This window comes from Oncorhynchus masou, chromosome 6 (assembly GCF_036934945.1).
Source record: "Oncorhynchus masou masou isolate Uvic2021 chromosome 6, UVic_Omas_1.1, whole genome shotgun sequence".
In the NCBI taxonomy this organism is placed as follows: domain Eukaryota; kingdom Metazoa; phylum Chordata; class Actinopteri; order Salmoniformes; family Salmonidae; genus Oncorhynchus; species Oncorhynchus masou.
In genome coordinates, this window is record NC_088217.1 from 49,689,982 (window position 1) to 49,708,740 (window position 18,759).

Genomic DNA, 18,759 nt, shown 5'->3' on the forward strand with positions numbered 1-18,759 from the left:
GTGGGCTGGGCTCAGGGGACCTGTTGGTGACAGCAGTTCCAGCTCCACTGCCTGGTGTCCTCCTTCTGCCTGAGGAAACTTGGAGGTGGATTAGAGGGAGAAAGAGAGACGGCCTGGTTCTGCCATGGAGGGAGTGCCCTGGAGGAGACGACCCACTTTCTGTCTGACAGAACCCTGTCTGGAGACGACCTCCTTTCCTCAGACTCAGCCCCCCCCCAGGCCCGCAGAAGGTTATCATAATACAGCCTTCCTTAATCAATAAGTCATAAAAGGCTTTTAGGCCGTTAGGAGGAAGAGGTGTCTGCGATACCTGAACCTCCCACTGAGGCTGAAACCGATGTAGATGTCTTACGAGAACCTTGAGTTGAACTTAAGAGTTTGATGTTTTTCCCAATAGCAAGTGGTAGCAAAGGAATGGTGCCCTATGCTGCTGCAGGACAATTGGTCAACATCAAATCAACGGACTTAATCTAATGTTATGCACCAATTTGATCCAACAGAGGAACTTGATGAAATTTGTGCTCCAGTAAATCTGTAATTCACCTCATTAGTAACTAGGAACAATGCTGTATGTGTGTTTCTCTAGTCAGTGGTTGCTAATTTGTTGTTGTTGTGTTGCAGAGGGAGATGAAGGAGCAGCTGGCCACTCTGCAGGACAGTGAGAAGGGACACACCGAGGCCTTGCAGCTACTGCAGAGACAACTCACTGAGACCAAGGTAACAGACACTCTTCTCTACTCCGTGAGACCGAGGGAACACACACCAAGCACACAAATTCACTTAGACCAAAGTCACTTACAGTATAGAGAGCCTTTTCACTTATATGAGACCAAGGTAAAGCACCAGTGTGTCCTGTCTCTCTCTACCTAAGTCTCTCCCACAGCTGAGAGTGAGACTCCAAACAGCAAATTGGTTCATTAAGCATCTCTTTAATCTCAACAACTTGTTTTAACCAGCGGAGCCAGCGCATCCAGTCGATACAACAGCTTCTCCTCTTCTTTTCCATCTGGCTCAGCTCTCCCCCTTAAGCGTCTTTGAGCTGTATCGGTCAGAGAGGGAGGGCTCTCTGACAGATGGGGTTTGTGCCGTCAGCGGTATTTGTCATTTGGGATCCATCGTTCTTCCTGCTGTTTACATGCTGGCTGTCCACTGGCATGCCAGCCAAGCCAACTCCCTCCTGTCTTCCTGTTCTGTCCTGTCTGCTTGAGTTCTGCAGTGCAAGACTTTACTTTACCCTGGCTCTGTTCCAGAGAGACAAACCTGCCTGCTTCCACTGCCATCAACTCCAACTGAGTGCCAGCTGCAGGTCTCCATTATAAATCAGCCCATCTCATTAGGTTTGCATCCATTTGTCCGAGGTGACGTGCGTTGCCTGGAAGAGGGCCATAAATTGATCTCTTTGCCTCACAGATGCATTTAGGTTTATGACAATGAATTGCTCTGTTGTTCTCTTGGTTTTCGTGCTTGACCTCACACCGACACCAAAAGGAAAATTGATTAGTAGGATCAAAGCCTCAAAAACCACCCATAATCCTCTCTGCCCCTCTCTCACCGGCAACATGGTGCTGAAACGGAAACTTTGAGCAGGTTGGTGTGAGGCTGCCATTACAGTTGTTTTGGGTGTGACACTTAAACGTCCACTAATACTGCTGTTTATCACTTAATTGGTTTTTATTGGTTCTGGTGCTCTAGTTTAGTTCCAGCCCTGGGCCCATGTGTTTATGGACGTCCCCTCCCCCATCCGAAGAGCAGACGTTGTCTGATTCCCAGGCCCTGTGTGGGGTTCGCCTGATAAGCACATGCTGCTGCTCTGAGACCCAGCCTCTACTCCCTGTAGGCTTAATATGGGCTTTAAATATTCCCCCTGCCACAGCCATAACACCCTGCTGGGACCTGGCACAGGCCTCATCAGTACTGTCCTCCTCTCTCTGTCACCAGGTGGACGAGAGCAGCCCACCTTAACACATCCCATCTGTACTGGAGATAAATGATCTTAATAGGCTGAGAGCTCCCAGCAGCGCAGAGATAATATCTGCCTGCTTCCAGGTTCCTACTGGAACAGGCATGCTGTTGGAGGGAGATTGACTGACTGATTGATTGATCGCAGGCAGTAGTAATAAAACCCAGATTATAATGCTACTGCCCCTATTCTTCCGTACTCCCCTGTGATGGAGAGGAGTAGAGGGGTCATTCCACCAATTGAGGACCTTTTGGGTGGTGTAGTTTTAGTTTGCTTAATTGGAACATTCTGTCATAAAGAGCACATGTTTAACATAAATTAAAAACATGTTTTCCCATCCCTAGGTTGCATTAAAAAAATTACTATGGTAAGTGCCTACTACGTGCCTACTACGTGCCAAATAAAGTACCAGGGTTGACTGTACCAGGGTTGACTGTACTAGGGTTGACTACACCAGAAAATGGCCAAAAAGAGTAGAATCAGCTCACCTGCTTTTACACTATGTTGACTATTCAATGTTTCTTTTGAGTAAAAAAAAAAGGAATTGTTTTACCATATTAAAACAAGAGTTCAGCTCACGTAACAAGATTGAACTTAAAATGAGGGACAGACATTTCATGTGATAAGATGAATCACTAGTCACTTTAAATATATAATATTCTTCAGAGGTGACTTTGTCAAAGCAATAAAATAACGAGGGCTTTCCATTTAGCACATTTCCAGCCACTGTTTTTATGTGAGTATAGTCATACCATATATATTTTTAAATCACTACAGCTGTGATGGAAACAGTAGTTTTGGTACAATTTTATAAATATCGACAGAATTGAATCGTTCGACATCGGTATCTTTTTGTGTCTGTAAAATGTATTATGTGAGAGATGGTGGTGGAAATACCTTTTTTTCTATGAGCAAATATTGATATAATAACCATCGTATCGAAGTCAACTTGGGAGTCGCGATGATATGGTGTGTGGTCCTCCCACTACGACTCAGAGAAACATGCAGTTTATTAGGCTACAGATGAAATAAGTTACGATGAACTTCACAGGATGGTGAAAGTGCCCAGTGATCTTGATGCTCCTTTCCAATAAATATCAAGGGTCTTATTCTGGTGATGTGATTGATGCTTGACTGCCGTTTTGACAAATTAAAATACGTTTCACCATAATGATCTCATCATGTAGACTAGCCTACCTGCAGTGTATCTGCGAGCTGTTGGCTAGAGAGAACGACCCAAACCCAGAATAGGCACGTTTACTATTTATCGCAACAGTTTTTGTGTCTATCAGTCCAGTTGAAAATGCGACGTAAACGCATTGAACTTTTAGATTTTAATTTGGTACATGAAAGCTTAAGCGGAAAAGTACATTTTTGTGTGCACTGAATTGTATCCGCAACAAGTCCGTTTGGTGGATTTTTTTTCTTCATATTTTGTTAAATGCGGCTTTTCGTCAATTGGATGTCTCAGATGACAACCGAACTGACGACATATTCATTAAGTACCACCGCATATGTTCCATTGATCGGATTGCCAGAATATAGTTTGTCTATATTAAAAGGCACTTCATTTAATATAACAGGTTATATTCCACATTGGTTTACAATTTCTACTTAAAATATTAAAGGGACACAAAAGGCACTCTTTTTGTGGAACGACCCAGAGACTTCTAGAACTGGTTTATCAGTAAACTACCAGAACTTTGGTGTCTCAAGGATTTCATGTAATTTATCACAAGCCATCTAGTGGCCTTTTTTGGTACTTCAGATTATCACAGGTACCTGTATTTATCTCTTTCCCTCTGTGTGGCTGTATCACACGTAAAATGTATGAAATAATTCAATAAGATTTTATAGTACATTTTTAATAACAACTGCAAAACATTATCCACCTATAATCCATCAACTTAGTGAATACCAATGGTGTTTAATACTTGGTGTTTATTCGGATGCCCATCAGCCGCTGCAAAAGCGTCAGCTTCTCTTCCTGGGGTCCACATGACATAATACATAGCACAGAACATTATTAGTAACGGACTGAAATATGAGTGTTTCAGCATGAAATATGTATTTTTATTCCATTTTTTTTTACACACTTAGTAAAATAAATATGTCAATCAGTCAGTTGTGAAAAAAGTCAATAGTTGGATGAGTTGCAGAGTTATTTAAAAAAAATGCCATTGTTGATTAAATGTTTTTCATTAATTAGACCAGATGGTTCAAGAGAAAATAGCCTATCTAATAGAAACTCATGGACAATATGGACACAGATATAACAAAATGAATACTATATTGGCTAATATTTATAATGTGATCCTGCGTTGTGTGTTGTATAATGTGAAGGGGAAGAAGAAGAAAAAACGGTAGATTTTCATTTAATTCCCAAAATGACTGAAGATGCCGGTAACTTTGGTAAGTTACCGGGAGCTTTGAAACCCTAACGACAACAGAGCTTGGAAGATAATGTTTCCTCTGTAGAGACGGACAGAAGCCCTGAGTGAGAAGCTGCTCCCTCTCTAGTTGTTACTGGATTGAGCGTATAGATCCTCTTTGTTTTGTCTAGTCCGCTACTGCTGTTAGCATTGGAGGTGATTCATTTCCGCTACACTATAAATAAATTAATCAAACTCTCTCCTCAGCTTCTGCTCCTTTCCTCCTTATCAGCAGCCCTGCTCTTTCTATAATAGCATCCGTTTATCTGACTATTCTCAGGCCTTGTAAATGTTGCCTTGAACACACAGCTAGTCTGTCCCCACAGCATCAGCCTCTTAAAAAAATGCTCCATCTCACAAGCAGTGTCACCATTAAAACGGCACACTTCCACTGTTCCAACCTTACACTGAGCTTTGCCCTATTTAACACCTAATGCGATCTGCATAGGCTGTTCTTATGATAGTACATTTTGTATTGAGTTAATCAGTGTTGGATGATCTATAACAGCAGAGGGGGATTTTATGTCCTTAGAAGCCCTGCCTTTGACTGGTAGCCAGATTTTTTTTTCAATTAATGAGTTCACATTTACATAATTGTTAGGCTAGGTGATAAAAGGTTTTTAAGCCCCGGGGTGGCTGACTTTCATCCAACTAAGAGTGACAGAGGCAGAATACATTTTGTTATTGGTGTGTTTAATGCTTGGAGCACAACCTGCACATTAATCCTAAATAACCAACCTCTCATCTCTCTCTTATCCCTCTCTCGCTCTCATTCCAGTCGTCGGCCAAGGGCCTGCGTGCGACCATCGGCGAGGCATTTGAACGCCTGCAGCGGTTCCTGCGAGAGCGCCAGAAGGCCATGCTGGAGGAGCTGGAGACGGACACGGCACGCACGCTCTCCGACATCGAGCACAAGATCCAGCGCTTCAGCCAGCAGCTGCGTGACGTCAAGGAGGGCATCGGCATCCTGCAGGAGCGCCTCAACGAGACGGGACGCCACGACTTCCTGGAGGGCGTGGCCCTCACCTCCGAGAGGTGCTCTGCTTACTGTCTGACTGACCTTGGATCAGCTCTTCTTCCAAAAAGCCACAGTCCTAAACTTTTGTAAGATGGCACGCTGTCTGAGGTTATGTTATACTCCCCTCCCGACATAAGACCATCCCCTGAATGTAATGAATGTAACCCATTCTGCTCATCGTCAGGATACCGATAGTGATACTAATAGTGATAGCTTGGAGAGAAAGTGCAGAGTTAAGCAACTCATTGATATACCAGACTCATTATTTTAAATCGGGGAAAGAGGGTGCTCAGGGATTGAGTGAGAGTATTTAAGATCTTAGAAGCGGTTGATAAGGTGGACTGAGGAAGTTGTTGCGTCAGAATGCTTTCTAATTGTAGCCGACCACGACCGGGAGACCCATGAGGCGGCGCAACAATTGACCCAGCGTCGTCCGGGTTAGGGGAGGGTTTGGACGGCTGGGATGTCCTTGTTCCATCGCGCTCTAGCGACTCCTTGTGGCGGGCCCTGACACATCTGACACATTGGTGCGGCTGGCTTCCGGGTTAAAGCGAGCGTTGTGTCAAGAAGCAGTGCGGCTTTGCAGGGTCATGTTTCGGAGGACGCGTGGGCTCTCCACCTTCGCCTCTCCCGAGTCCGTACGGAAGTTGCAGCGATGGGACAAGACTGTAACTACCAATTAGATATCACGAAAATTGGGGAGAAAAAGGGGTAAAAATTACAAAAAAGAAATGCAAAAAAAAAGACTACTTTCTAACAAACGGTCCAGAGGGCATTGACAGGAATGAGTGAAGAATGAACTGATATACAGGTTTGCCTCCTCATGAAGTCACAACTATTCCAGGAAGTGTAGTACTGGCAGAAACCCTTGGAAAATGTGAGAAAAGACTTGACAAGGTTGTGTTTTCTCCTCGGGGTAACTCTCACAGACTCACAGCAGGTGAATTGTTAGCTTTGCATCACTTTTTGTTTCAATGTTTCTCAGGCTTGCCGGTGTACAGCTGTGCAGCCCAATGGTTCCCAGGCAGGGTTGAGAGGGGGGGGTTCAAGGATGCATGTGGGAGGAATGAGAATGACTAATGTGGGGGTGGATACTGTAATAGCGTTTCAGTCCCCCCCCCCCCCCCTCAATCACCCATCAATCTACACTGCTGCAGAATATTACGTGGGCATTCAGAATCTGACAGATACTTTTATCAACCACGAACAGCGAAAATAGAGCAATGACTAGAGACGTCTCTCAGAGAGAGCAAAGAGATGTGAAAGTATAGAGTGATAGTTGACATTGATCGTTCTTCTCCACCTACAGGATAAAAGGAAAGATACATGAGACCAATCTAACATATGAAGATTTCCCGACCTCCAAGTACATGGGGCCCCTGCAGTACACAATATGGAAGTCTCTCTTTCAGGATATTTCACCAGGTATGCACCACCTACGTTAACCCTCACATAATTCAACTGTGTAACAGCATTTGCTTCACCAGGGAGTGTCTTGTGAATTGTTCGATGCACCCAAGTACCCCAGCCCAAGTACCTCAGCACATCATTCAGTTATGTTACAAATCACTGTCTCCACCCTGGATTTTTTACTCCAAAGGGTGCTCTTAAGCGAAGTATCTAACCCTAATTGCTCCTGTAAGTCGCTCTGGATAAGAGCGTCTGCTAAATAACACGCATGTAAAAATGTAGCATAGATTTGGGTTTAAATTGGGCTCTGATTGATGCCTTGGAAACCTTGGAAAAGACTCCCACAGTCTGAGTTAATTCCACGTTCAAATATCTGGGATGTTTGTGAGTTCTGTGAGAAAATGGTGGCTGGAGGGCTGAGATGCCCTTCGCTGTCAGGAATGCCGATGAAGATCTTTCTCCTTCTCCCTCTTCCTGTTCTCCCTGAGCCCACAGCCATCGCTCACTCTCACAGAAGGTTATTTAAAATGATGCACTCAATTCTCTGTCAATTCTCTCATTTTGGTCTTCTGAAGCTGGAGAGAAGGCAGAGTGGTTTCTTGGCCTCCCTTGACTGCTTGCCAAATGGAACAATTGGTTCAGATCCATCAACACTGGCTGCCACGGTGACAACAACAAACCCTTTTCTCCCATCATCCCTCTCGCTCTCTCTGCAGATGATAGTTTAGGGGAATAATAGTAGTCTACCTCTCCTCTTCTCTCAAACCCAGTGTTACCAACTAGAAAATGTTACCAACTAGAAAATGGCATACGTGTGCATGACTTGAGTGTATGAACGCTTGTGTTTGTTGTGTGTGTGTGCAATAGAGATTATGGCATTTTCATGAATTGATTGAAACACACACACTGCCTGGCGACGCTGTTGCGTGGGGGAAAACATTGTCCTGCCTGCTGGCTAGTGGCAAGGCCACCTGTTTTTGTACTGTGTGATATAAACACTGAAGATCAAGGGGGAGATTTGGCAAATTCCTTTCTCTGTTCTGTTTTAAACCAGCTCTATGTATGGGAGTGAGTGAGGAGAACAAGCTGTTATTGTTCTCCCAGCTCATTTTTCCATAGAACCAGAAAAAAAGAGACTGAACCCAGTGCGACAACCACACTCCCTCCCTAACCCACAGTTAACCCACAGAACGACATGTAGCTAGCTGCCTCCAGCCCTGCCAAGCCAACACAGAGCTGTGGAGACATGCGCCTCCCTGCATGACATTGTACAGTATCGATGTGTAGTGGAGGCCGAGGTCATTTTGAATGCTTACTCCATAAGCGGTTTCCCTTTTTGTAGCATAAAGTCGAAGGTTATGAACCAACAGTCCCAAACATGGCTCATGTAAATACTCTTCATGAGGTCTTCATTTCCTTAAATATGATTACAGTAGATGCTGGGCAATAGGGTGTATTACAAGAGTGGATTATTAGGCTACCCATCAGTCATCCCAAATTCCAACACCATGACAGTCCCTTATTCTCCTCCTGATAGGGACCTTCAGCAGCACCGGCTCATTTGATTGGTCGAGCAGAAACACCAGACACTGACTGACCACTGCAGACAGAGACTGTGCCAGTGACTCAGCTCCTCCCTCCATACAGAATGTCCTTGGTCCTCTCCCAGTCGCCTGATGAATCACTTTTAAAGATAACATTTAGAAAATCAATTTGTATGCACTTTCCTTCAGATCCCCTCTCCAGTTCAGTGACTGGCTGAAACGGGATGCCAGGACATTTTCACTGCCTCAGCATAAAACTCAGACAGTACAGCGGCAATGGTGACAAATGGAGTGCAACGAATGACACCGCCGTTCTGGAGCTCGTGTCTGTCTGAGGGAGGGAGCGTCCTCATAACATATTTGTGTTTCTCATATTGGTAAACAGTAGGGAAGAATATGCCCTTATCTGTATCCTGTCTAACTGGCTTTATCTGGGCTTGCCCTGTCAGGTCGTCTCTGGTGTGTTTTTGAACTGTCTTCATTCTCTCTCTCTCCGTAGTGCCAGCAGCTTTGACCTTAGACCCCATCACAGCCCACCAGAGACTCATCCTATCAGATGACTGCACCATCGTAGCCTATGGTAACCTGCACCCCCAGCCCCTGCAGGACTCCCCGCGGCGCTTCGACGTGGAGGTGTCTGTGCTGGGGGCCGAGGGCTTCGGCTCCGGGGTGCACTACTGGGAGGTGATGGTGTCAGAGAAGACCCAGTGGATGATCGGCGTGGCCAATGAGACGGTCAGCCGCAAGGGCAGCATCCAGATCCAGCCCAGCCGCGGCTTCTACTGCGTCGTCATGCACGACGGCAACCAGTACAGTGCTTGCACCGAGCCCTGGACCCGCCTCAACGTCAAGAGCAAGCTGGAGAAGGTGGGCGTGTACCTGGACTACCCCAAGGGCCTGCTGGTGTTCTACAATGCTGATGACATGTCCTGGCTGTACACCTACAGGGAGAAGACTTTCCCGGCCAAGCTCTGCCCCTACTTCAGCCCCGGGCAGAGCCACGCCAATGGCAAGAACGTCCAGCCGCTGAGAATCAACACCGTGCGTCTATAAGAGCCACACACAGGGTCACTCTACAGATCGGCTCGCTCACCTCAACCGATGATGACGTAACTAAGATCCTAAAGACGGCTCGTTTTTTTTAAATGATGAGGGGGGACAACGACGACGACGACGACAGGGTGTTTGACTATGAAATGTAAATTTCTTTCGTTCTGGTGTTCTTTTCCGGGTCTCTGTTTTTGTCTTGCCTGTCGGTGTGGCTCCTCACTGATCTCACCAGGGAGGGACTATGTGGACATTGCTGCAGCATCATGGTTTCAACTGGAGCACCGGTTAGCTTCTTCAGGGGTGGAAGGAGAGGGAGACCCCCGCTCCCCCAAGCCCCTCTGGGCTTTACTCTGTCTGCATAGATGACGTCATCGCACCGTGGTTTAGTAGTGGGATCTCTGTGCTGTGACTGAGGTCCACCTTGAACAGGCCCATGGGCTCTGCTCTCCTTCCAAGGCTCCAGACTGACTGACAGACGGCTGCTCGGTCTGTCTCTCTCAGCAGCCAGACATTTTGAAACCGGGGGCCACCTTTCTTTTAGGCTTGTTTGCGGAATATTTCTGACGACGCTCTGCTCCTTTTTTCTTTGGCACAGATCTCAGTTGTGAGTGAAAACCTATCGGTGTGGCAGTGAGTGCTGTTCCATGTCCTCCCCGGTGAACCTGTACACTTTACTGATGGAATGATGTCGCATCCCTTGATTCCTTTCCCTCAGGACACACGTCCAGTTTTCCACTGTCGAGTCAGTCCAAGTGCTGGACGTGGCTGATACTCGTCATTCGACAACGGCAGCCACGTGGTCTGTGTGCTCTAGTGATGGTCACTCTGTGCGTGGTCACTGTTGTGGTGCTTGCTGTCCTCACCATTCCCTCGTTTCCCTACACCTCTCTGTCTCATTGGGGGTGCCTGGAGAGGTCGTGTGTGTGTGTGTGTTTGCGTGTGTGTGGCATGAAAATGTGTTTCACTGTGCGAGTGGGGACCTCTCTCCCCCCACCGGGTGGTTTCTGTTGGGTTCTTCCACTCCAGCATGAGAGCTCTACTCTACCTGGCATGTACCTATGTTACATGTTTGTTTGTTATTTTTAGCAGGTTAGTCTCGTTTTGAGCATTCTCTTTTGCAAGAGAGAACTGGCCAAAATAGCAGTACCCCAAGTTGCAGTCACGTTTACAAAATAAAACACAAAGCACTACAGTTGGAAAAGAAGTGTGGCGCAACTAGGGGTCAAAACATTGACCGCAACCCCCCCACCACCACCTAATTTCCCATCATAGTGTTTAACGTAGTTTTAATCTCATTTAAAGGGACGAGCTCCTGTCATTTCAGGACCTTTTTTGAAGCTCGTCCCAAGTGAAAGGGGCAGTGAACTGGCATACTCCCCGCCCCCCTGCCCGATCAGATGATCCTATCCAAGTCTTTACAACGTGTCATGATCAACGGCGTCGAATGCCTTTTTGACAGCTCGATGAAAAGGGAGACGGTGCCGTTTCTCGCCCCGTGGCCTCAATAATATCATTAACAACTTTTGTTGCTGCAGTAGAAGAGCCATGCTGTTTTCTGAAACCTCCATTGAAACTTAGATCAAACGTCATTGACACACAAACCTGTGGATTCCATCTCCCTGCCTCCTCTCTCCCTCGACATCATAGGTGTGAGAGGTTAATCAGAATAAATGAATCTTGACTTCTGCTGAATTACAGTTAGCCTATGGGGCAGAGACCACTGACAACTCGAGCAGCATGACGCTGGAATTAATGAGCTCTGGAAGGTCTTTAAATCATTCTGTCTTTTTGTACACCAAATGCAACAATTTCATATTTTTGTTCAGTGTATTTTAATAACATTAAGGATATGAAAATGGCCAAAGAAAGCGATATTACAGTACATTATTATACTGCCTTGGCCTGGACTGTTGGCATCTTGTTGGCAATGTTCCATTTAGTTCCATAAGGCTGTTGCAGTGTAAACATAACACACCAATATATATTCTCTGAGGCCCAGGTATGTGTTTGCTTCTCTGCCCCATATGCACCAAGAGCTCTTGTTATTTCCTGGTTTAAGATGAGAGCTCTTGTCTCTTAACCAAGTCCAGCATTGAGAGAGCCTAGAGCCAGGGGGCGGGCTGTCTGTATGTTAGTGTGTGCTCATGTTGCTGGGATATATGCAGTTTCTTCAGAAAGTATTCATGCCCATTGACATATTCCACATTTTGTGTTAGTCTGAATTAAAAAAAAAAAAAAAAAGTTTAAAGTTTTCCCTCACGATCTACACACAATACTCCATAATGACAAAGTGAAAACGTGTTTTTAGAAATGTTTGCAAATTTAATGAAAATGAAATAGTCTGAATTTACGTAAATATTTACACCTGAGTCAACGACAGTTGAAGTCGGAAGTTTACATACACCTTAGCCAAATACCTTTAAACTCAGTTTTTCACAATTCCTGACATTCAATGCTAGTAAAAAAAAAAGTCTCTGTCTTAGGTCAGTTAGGATCACCACTTATTTCAAGAATGTGAAATGTCAGAATAATATTAGAGAATTATTTATTTCTGCTTTTATTTATTCACATTCCCAGTGGGTCAGAAGTTTACTTCACTCAATTAGTATTTGTTAGCATTGCCTTTAAATTGTTTAACTTGGGTCAAATGTTTCAGGTAGCCTTCCACAAGCTTCCCACAATAAGTTGGGTGAATTTTGGCCCATTCCTCCTGACAGAGCTGGTATAACTAGGTTAGTAGATCTCCTTGCTCGCACATGCTTTTTCAGTTCTGCCCACAAATTTTCTATAGGCTTGAGGTCAGGACTTCATCGTGGCCACTCCAATACCTTGACTCTGTTATCCTTAAGCTATTTTGCCACAAATTTGGAAGTATGCTTGGGGTCAATGTCCATTTGCGACCAAGCTTTAACTTCGTGACTGATGTCTTGAGATGTTGCTTCAATATATCCATGTAATTTTCCTGCCTCATGATGCCATCTATTTTGTGAATTGCACCAGTCCCACCTACAGCAAAGCACCCCCACAACATGATGCTGATGCCCCCGTGCTTCACGGTCGGGATGGTGTTTTTCGGCTTGCAAGCCTCCCCCTTTTTCCTCCAAACATAACGGTGGTCATTATGGCCAAACAGTTCTATTTTTGTTTCATCAGACCAGAGGACATTCATCCAAAAAGTACGATCTTTGTCCCCATGTGCAGTTGCAAACCATAGTCTGGCTTTTTATGGCAGTTTTGGAGCAGTGACTTTTTCCTTGCTGAGTGGCCTTTCAGGTATAGGACTCGTTTTACTGTGGATATAGATACTTTTGTACCTGTTTCCTCCAGCACCTTCACAAGGTCCTTTGCTGTTGTTCTGGGATTGATTTGCACTTTTCGCACCAAAGTACGTTCATCTCTCGGAGACAGAATGCGTCTCCTTCCTGAGCGGTAATGATGCCTGAGTGGTCAGAAGCTTCTAAAGCCATGACATCATTTTCTGGAATTTTCCTATCTGTTTTAATGGCAGTCATGTAAACTTCTGACCCACTGGAATTGTGAAATAATCTGTCTGTAAACAATTGTTGGAAAAATTACTTGTGTCATGCACAAATTAATGTCCTAACAGACTTTCCAAAACTATAGTTTGTTAACAAGAAATTTGTGGAGTGGTTGATAAATTATTTTTAATGACTCTAACCTAAGTGTATGTAAACTTCTGACTTCAACTGTATGTAGAAGCACCTTTGGCTGCAACCTTTTTTAGGTAAGTCCATAAGAGCTTTCCACCCCTAGATTGTGCAACATTTTCCCATTTTATTATTTTAAAAAGTATTCAAGCTCTGTCAAATTGGTTGTTGATCATTGCTAGACAATCATTTTCAGGTCTTGATATAGATTTTCAAGTAGATTTAAGTCAACTGTAACTCGGCACATTCACTGTCTTCTTGGTAAGCAACTCCATTTGGCCTTGTGTTTTAAGTTATTGCCCTGCTGAAAAGTGAAGTAATCGCCCAGTGTCTGGTGGAAAGCAGATTGAGACAGGTTTTCCTCAAGGATTTTGCCTGTACTTGGCTCCATTCCATTATTTTTTTTATCTTGAAAACCTCCTCAGTCCTTAACGATTACAAGCATACCCATAACATGAGGCAGCCACCACCTATTTAAAATTACGGCCTACCCTGGACGACCAAATCACGACCGGATATGATACAGCCTGTATTCATTGCAAAAATTGTATTGCTTTACCACATTTTTTGCAGTATTACTTTAGTGCCTTGTTGCAAACAGGAAGCTAGTTTTTGAATATTTTTTTATTCTTTACAGACTTCCCTCTTTTCACTCAGTCAATTATGTTAGTATTGTGAAGTAATTGTTGTTTATCCATCCTCAGTTTTCTCCTATCACGGCCATTACACTCTGTAATTGTTTTCCTCTCCGGCAGCGGAGTTAGGAAGGACGCCTGTATCTTTGTAGTGACAGGGTGTATCGATACACCATCCAAAGTGAATTAACAACTTCACCATGCTTAAAGGGATATTCAGTGTCTGCTTTTTTTTTTTTTTTTGCCCATCTAACAATGGGTGCGAGCTATTCTTTGCGAGGCAATGGAAAACCTCCCTGGTCTTTATGGGTGAAACTGTCTGAAATTCACTGCTCGACTGAGGGACCTTACAGATAATTGAATGTGTGGGTTACAGAGATGAGGTAGTCATAAAAAAAAAACTATTGCACACAGTGACTGTGACTTGTTAAGCCAATTTCTATTCCTGAACTTATTTAGGCTTACCATAACAAAGCGGTTGAATACTTATTGACTCAAGACATTTCAGCTTTTCAGTTGTAATTAATTTGGAGAAATGTCTCAAAACATAATTTCACTTTGAAATTGTGGGTAGGCCAGTGACACAAAAACGTCTCAATTTAATACATTTTTAAATTCAGGCGCTGTAACATTTGGGAAGAAGTCAAGGGGTGTGAATACTTTTCTGAAGGCACTGTATGTTCTGGCCTCTTGTCTGTGAGGTGCAGTGATAAAAGATCCCCCTATATCCCTGCTCTTGCATCCTTGTGTCTGTGTGTCTTGTCTGTGTTGTCCACTTTAAAGAACTGGGGCAGTGCCCTGCTTTGTTGGATGCGTTGTTGGTGTGTTCTGATGACTATGTGCAGTATGATGCAGATCCCTGTGGGGTCTATTAAAAGCAAGACTGCTGTCCGGTGATATGGATAAGAAGTAGAAAGATGATTATTGTGGGGTGGTGGTGGGTAACTGGTATTGGTGGTGGTGATGATTTATAATACCACTTTTAATGATTGTGTCGGGATGTTGGTGGCTGTGCAACCATCATTGTGCGAACCCACACTGGTGTGCTTGTTGCCCGTGGGTCCTGAGAAATGTTTTAATGTACAATTAAAGAGTGGTAAAAAACCAACATGCTTGTTTGACTTTCTTTTAGAAACACTGATTTAACATACTAGAACATTAACATGTAGTACTAATGGATTTGTCGGGGCTCAGTCCTTTGACAAAATGCAAGTGAAATACTTTCTCAGACCATGTTTAACAGAACTCATTACTAGAGAGCAGCTAGAATCTATCAGAATTGTACAGAATGGGATGAGGCAGTGCTTGCTGGTGTACATTGTGTCAAGGTGCATATTTCAGCTGAGTTGTGCCAAATCCCAGCCCTGTGAAAGCGCCTCTGACAAGCCAGAGAGGATGTACTCCCTTTGTTCCTCCCCTTCTCATGCTGAGGCATTTCTCAACTAGATTAATACAAAGCTGAGAGTAACCCTGTGATGGATCACACTGTCTGAACACAAGACAACCTCACTACAGGGCATGGCCTTATTGTGCTGTATGCAGGGCTGATCCCTCACTCACTGTCTCTGTCTGTGAGGATGCCTGGAGATTGGAGAATTCCTTCTAAAAAAGGCCAGACCACTCATTCTTATTTTTCTTTTAATGAAACCATTGTATAAAGTGAACATTGGAAGCGAGAAGCAGCGGTTTGCCAGCTATTTGATGTCCGTGCCGTTGTTGGAGGAAAGGTTATGCTTGTAGAGTGACATTACCTCCTGCTCCATTGTACATGCTAATTCAGGGCTGATTGAGTCCAGGTGCATCATTATTACAGAGGAGCTGTGGACCTGGCAGCAGAGCAGCTAACAACCGTCAATCAGTCACCCCAGCATCAGATCTCAGTACTTCTCCTCTACAGTATTTAGTTCTCCTCTCACTTACACTCTTGTAAAGGCGCAGACTATCTAACTTCAACTCAGGACAATTTGTCCATTCAAATAAAAGGGATTTTTTTTTTTTTTTGTGCCATGGGGAGATCTTTAAGAAACCCTCACCATTTAATACAGGTACATGTGGTTCAGTTATGAGTGTAGTGTGAGCTGTCCTAAGAACAGTGAGCTGATGGTAAGCAGGGCTGTTCTCTCACAGGTACCATAACTGTAGTGACTGAATGTGCTGGAGAACGAGCGTTCACTATCAAAGCAAATGGTGCCATAGACACGATGAGAAGATCACATACAGTGTGTGTTTGTTGCTAGAGTTGAGATCAGACAGTAAATGAGTACAGAGTTGAGTGATATCTGCACAAAGGCGCATTCAGAACAGAATCGGTTTTTTTGTTGTAAATGTAGCGCCTGAAGGGCATATTCAAGTCTTATACGGCAGTAATGGTTGTTTGAGATGTTTTGCGTGGGAGTGATTCTGCCCTAGAGGTGACCACAGAGGACTTAAAGTAACAACCGAAAATACGGGAATGTAGCAGGTGATGTCAGTTCAAATATGTATTTATATAAAACTAACACAACCCATTTTCTCAACACATGATGTGCTTCAGAAATAAGAAAATAAATCCACAAATAATGTAAATTCAATGTAGCATTTTCACAAACACTAATATTGCGTAATATTCCACTATTCATGCATTTTTCGGGTGCCATTAAAGCGGCAGCGCTCTCTTTCGGCCACAATGTCGATCGTCCATACAGAACGGAATGACTAACATACGAAAGAGAATCATTTCATACAGTTTCTCAAAGCTGATTTTATTTCTATCACGTGGATTGTTGTGCACTCTTAGATATGTGGCAGTGTCACAGTGTATTGAGAATTAACCACACACAGATTAAGCGTATGTTAATAGCATCCCTGATCGCCGTGTTGTGCATTTCTACATTAGCATCGTATTTGGGATTTTGCATCTTGTGGAATGAGGGCTGCATTTCCCCAATGCATGTAACACCTTACTTCATGCCTGGGACTCATATTCCTTGTACGCTTTTTGATTTGTCCATTCATTTGAATAAATAATTTGACCCAGTACAGATATGCTGCTCAGCTAGCAAGGAAATGAACAGAATCACTGAATTATTGATTGAATCAAACTGCCATGTGGCAGAAGTAGCAGCTAAGACATTTCCTCATCGTTTCATCGGCTCCTGAACTTCAGTGTGTCAGTGCTAAACACACACACTCTCTTTCAAAAGTAAGTGTGTATGTACATTCAGATGGAACAGAGTAAATAGGCATTTTAACGTCATAGATTTAACCAATCAGCATTCAGGATTAGTGCCACCTGTTGTATAAATGTACGTAACACATATACAGTTACAGCCAAATATACTGGCACCCTTGCACTTTTCTTAAATAATTCCCTATTTCTTCAATAAAAATGTTTGGCCACCACACCTTGTTATCGGATGTTACATTGCAAAACCAATTTCATTTTTGTAAACTTCATTTTATGATTTGAATTTAGAAAATTGACAAAATGATTGGCACCCCGGAGCTAGTACTTGGTTGCACAGCCTTTGGCCAAAATAACAAATACTTTGTACTAACAATTAGCACAATTTTCCAGCAGAAAAATGCTGTAGTTCTTCAATATTTAAGGGGTTCCCTCCACCAACTGCTGTTTTCAGAGCTCACCATAGATTTTGGATGTGGTTCAGGTCTGGTCTTTTCGCAGGCCACCCCAGAACAGTCCGACATCTCTTCTTTACCCCTCCTGAGTGCTTTTTGATGTGTATTTGAGGCCGTTGTCCTGCCGTAAGACCCACAAACTTCAATGGAGACCCAGTTTTTGGACACTGAACAAAACACCTGATAATCTGCTGATTTCATGATGCCTTGCACACGTTCAAGGTCCCCAGTCCCAGAGGCAGCAAAGCAACCCCACAGCATTAACAAACCTCCCCCATCTTTGATTGTAGGGAGGGTGTTATTTTCATTAAATGCTTCATTTGATCATCAGTAAACACAACGCTGATCTGAACTGCCAAAGAGCTCTGATTTAGTTTCATTGGTCCACAGAATATTTTCTCCAGGATGTAGGCTTCTTTAGGTGAGTTTTTGAAAAGTTCTAATCAGGCTTTCCACTGGGCAAAAACTGGTTGAATCAACTTTGTTTCCACGTCATTTCAACTCCCCCCCAAAATAGACATGATGATTATGAATCAACGTGGAAAACTGACTGGATTTGCAAAAAGTCATCAACATAAGGGTGTCTCGTCTTTTTTTCACCCAACTTTTAACCTAAATCCAATAAAATGGTGACATTTTTGGTTGATATCACTTTGAATTCACATTGGTTGACAACAACCAAATGTCAATCAAAACTAGACATTGAACAGACAGACATCTGTGCCCTGTGAGTTTCTTTTGACTCCTTCAGCAGTGAGGTCTTCTTATGTTCACCAACGACCAAATGAACAGTTCAAAGAAAAGAGCAACCTTCCTACAATCAATTATGGGGGAAGTTTTTTAATGCTGTGGGGTTGCTTTGCTGCCTTGAATGTGTGCAAGACATCATGAAATCAGCAGATTATCAAGGTGTTTGAGTGCAATGTTCAACCCAGTGTCCAAAAACGGTGTAAAAAGCACCCTGGAATGGTTCAAGAAGAAACACTGGAGTAGCCAGTGTGAGTCCAGATCTGAATCTCTTCCAAAACCTATGGTGAGAGCTGAAAACAGCAGAATTAGATCAGTTTGGTGCTGAAGAGTGGGCCATATTGCCAGTAAAAAGGTGAAGCAAGCTCATTGGTGGTGTTAGGTTCTAAGTTCTGGTACAAATCCAGTCGGACACCAAAGGCTCTGGAGTGATGAATCATGCTTCACCATCTGGCAGTCGGACAGATGAATCTGGGTTTGGCGGCTGCCAGGAGAACGCTACACCCGTAGGGCGGAACACAATTGGCCCAGCATCGTCCGGGTTTGGCCGTGGTAGGCTGTCATTGTAAATAAGAAATTGTTCTTAACGGACTTGCCTAGTTAAATAAAGAAGTTTAATAAAAATAAAAAGAACCTGCCCGAATGCATAGTGCCAACTGTAAAGTTTGTTGGAGGAG

At 43.8% G+C, this 18,759-nt stretch overlaps 1 protein-coding gene across 2 annotated transcripts in view; it reads left to right on the forward strand.

Moving 5' to 3' along the window:
- Positions 1 to 14,825, forward strand: part of LOC135542196 (E3 ubiquitin-protein ligase TRIM62-like) — a 46,725-nt gene extending 31,900 nt beyond the window's left edge. Inside the window, exons 3-6 of one of the 2 annotated variants that reach the window (XM_064968967.1) lie at positions 622 to 717; positions 5,171 to 5,496; positions 6,720 to 6,835; positions 8,864 to 14,825. In XM_064968967.1, the coding sequence (XP_064825039.1) occupies positions 622 to 717; positions 5,171 to 5,496; positions 6,720 to 6,835; positions 8,864 to 9,417 (1,092 nt within the window). In that variant the 3' untranslated portion in view covers positions 9,418 to 14,825. The remainder of the gene's footprint in view (positions 1 to 621; positions 718 to 5,170; positions 5,497 to 6,719; positions 6,836 to 8,863) is intronic. The other variant, XM_064968968.1, reaches the window with a different exon arrangement.
- Positions 14,826 to 18,759: the final 3,934 nt, after the last annotated feature.